At 54.8% G+C, this 2,536-nt stretch overlaps 1 protein-coding gene across 1 annotated transcript; it reads right to left on the minus strand.

Moving 5' to 3' along the window:
- Nucleotides 1–667: 667 nt before the first annotated feature.
- LOC120502630 (mas-related G-protein coupled receptor member H-like) lies at nucleotides 668–2,208 on the minus strand. The gene is made up of 2 exons (XM_039710204.1): nucleotides 2,060–2,208; nucleotides 668–1,834 (listed from the first exon to the last, which is right to left on the minus strand). The coding sequence occupies exon 2, from the start codon at nucleotides 1,728–1,730 to the stop codon at nucleotides 840–842; it is 891 nt and encodes a 296-aa protein (XP_039566138.1). The 5' UTR covers nucleotides 1,731–1,834; nucleotides 2,060–2,208; the 3' UTR covers nucleotides 668–839.
- Between the last annotated feature and the right edge of the window lie 328 nt (nucleotides 2,209–2,536).

Here is a 2,536-nt window from a genome sequence, read left to right on the forward strand (position 1 = left end):
CCTAATTTCTGTGCAATTAAATGGTCCAAGCATTTCCCATCTGGTGATGGGGATTTCCATACACCATGTACTTTCTGGTACAGGCAAAGGAGTTCAGTGGAGTTCATTGTCTACTCTGCACTTTACTCACAGGGATTCAATTCTGGAATTTAAGAATGTGACAAATTCCCACTGAAAGGACAAGGGAATGTTGCTGTCCCTCCCCAGCTCTGCAGCCCTACCTGGTGTCCCTTCCCATCAGCTGGGAATGCAGGGCTGGCTCTGCCGGACAGAAGGGGAAGGATGCTGCGTGTGATCCCAGCCCCTCTCCTACCATCCAGAGGCACCAGATGTGCAGGGATTTGGGAAATCACTGCCACTCCGTGCTGGGTGTGTCCCTAGGGATTAAGGTGTCCCATGCTTTGCAGGCAAGAGGTCCCTGAAAACACCATGAAACTCATCTGCTGAGCCAGAGGAGATGGAGTTCATTCCCTGGGGCCGAGGCCATGAGGGTCATTCCATGGGGAATAGAGCTGGGGAACAGCACTGAGCCCAGCTGCACTGCTTGGAGCCTTGTGGATACAGGAGGGAGGAGGAAATCCATGTTCCAATGTGCTCCCTGCAGAGCATCCCACAACAATCACCCAAGGCAATGCCCGTGCTCCCTTCTCCTGCAGGAATACACCACTATGGAGAGGGTGATCCCATGGATGTTTATTAATCATGAATTCCTGAATAATATCAAGGAAAACCCTCAGCCTCTGTGCTGAGGTCCTCCAGCAGAGCAGTGGAAGGGATCAGCAGGCTCAGACTGCTGTGTTCCTGGTGTCATCATTGCTGTGGGCTGTTTTTTCTTTCTGCTACTCAAAGACCCTCTGAAGGTAGAGACGGAGGGACCCCACTGTACAGAGCCTCCAGCAGCTCGCCATGGAGCAGACCCTCCAGGAGCTCCCTGCCAAGAAGTAGATGAAGGGTTTGATGCTGCTGTTGATGCTGGCGAGCAAGAAAACAGCCTGGGAGGGCACATCGATGTAACCGAGCTGCTGCAGGAAATTGCAGAAGCTGAGGAGAAGAGTTAACAGCACAGTGATGTGGATAACCACGTCACGCCTCTTGGGCTGCTGCTGCTGGGAGCCCCACTTGGCCCTAATGAAGTCAATTGTGCCAGAAATGGCCACGGGTGCAGCAAAGAAGAGCAGGATACTGGTGTAAAGGGAGATGAGAGGCACACGGCAGTGCTCCTGCTCTTGTGATTGACACAGGAATATCACCGAGGGAATGACAGTGAAGAGAGCAAAGAAGGCCCAGGACTGAACACTCCCCACCACCAACCACATTCGCTCAGAAAGCTCCTTGCGGCAGCGCCGTAGGATCTTGTCCATATACTGCACAGTGCCACCAGGCCTCAGCCAGAACAGCCCCCAGTAGTAGGAGACCACTGACAGCTGGAAAAGGAAACGCAGGTACAGCATGGGCATGACAGGAGAGCAGGACACGTCCTCCACCAGGAAGAGGAAGGCAATGGGGACTGTGAGGAGAAGGAAGAGGAAGTCAGCGACAGCCAGCTTAAAGATGCCAGAGTTATAGCTTTTCAGGTTGAGGAGCCAGAGGACAGCCCCGTTCCCAGCCAGCCCACAGAGGCAGATGAGCAGAGTCACACTGTGTGTGGCCATGGTGGATACATCTGTCTCACACAGATGGTCCCCTTCAGTGGGTGAGAGAGGACGTGGGGACACGGTGGTCACCTCCATGGATGGATGCTGGGCAGGCAGTGGGATGTGGCCCCTGGCTGTGGTCAGCGTGGATGGGCAGTCAGTGCTTGGAGAATCCAGGGATGCAGCTCCTCAGCAGCTCCCTGCAGAGGGAAGGAAACAATGGGGAGGAGTGAGATGTGCAGGGAAGGAGGGCAGTAGAGATTCAGGGGTGGGAGAAAGAGGTGGGAGGGTTGGGCTCTTTGAGCACAGGGCAGAGGAGGGGGACAGGGGAGGGCACTGCGATCACCGGGAGAGGGAGGCAGGAACAGAGCAGCTGCTGCAGGAGAGGAAGGTGGGGTAGGGAGGAAAGAAACCATTCCACTGACCTGTTTCCTGTGGGGCAGCAGCAGGCAAAGGGGTCTGTGAGGATCAGCGGCGCTTCCTGCTCCCTCTTGCTCCTTTGGGATCCATGTCCTAAAGCGGCTCCTGGCAGGTCAGTGACATGAAGGAGAAAGTGCCCAGATCACCAGGAGCTCCCCATCAAGTGGTCTTTTTCTTTCTTGTGACAGACGACGCCTCGCTTCTTAAAATTTTTAGAAGTTTATTAAACTATAACAAGGGACAAGGTAAAAGGAACAGTGCTCGGTGCCCACTCGCAGCCAGAGGCACGGCCAGAGGCACACTGCCCAAAATCGTAAAAGGCTTTCTACCCGCTTGCTAAGCCACTCCCCTGGTAATCCATCCCCCACATGTTCCGCTTTTCCAACACAGCTCCTCCTCCGTCCCGCCCTCCCGGAGCTTGTGCAGCGCTTCGGGCTTGGACTCCCCGCAGTGGTCAGAGATCAGCATTACAGCTTTCAACA

Source organism: Passer montanus, unplaced genomic scaffold (assembly GCF_014805655.1).
Source record: "Passer montanus isolate IOZ18808 unplaced genomic scaffold, ASM1480565v1 scaffold2243, whole genome shotgun sequence".
In the NCBI taxonomy this organism is placed as follows: domain Eukaryota; kingdom Metazoa; phylum Chordata; class Aves; order Passeriformes; family Passeridae; genus Passer; species Passer montanus.

What these genes read in the sequence shown, in the direction of transcription:
- LOC120502630 (XM_039710204.1), bottom strand. Translation starts at nt 1,730, where the DNA reads ATGGAGGTGACCACCGTGTCCCCACGTCCTCTCTCACCCACTGAAGGG.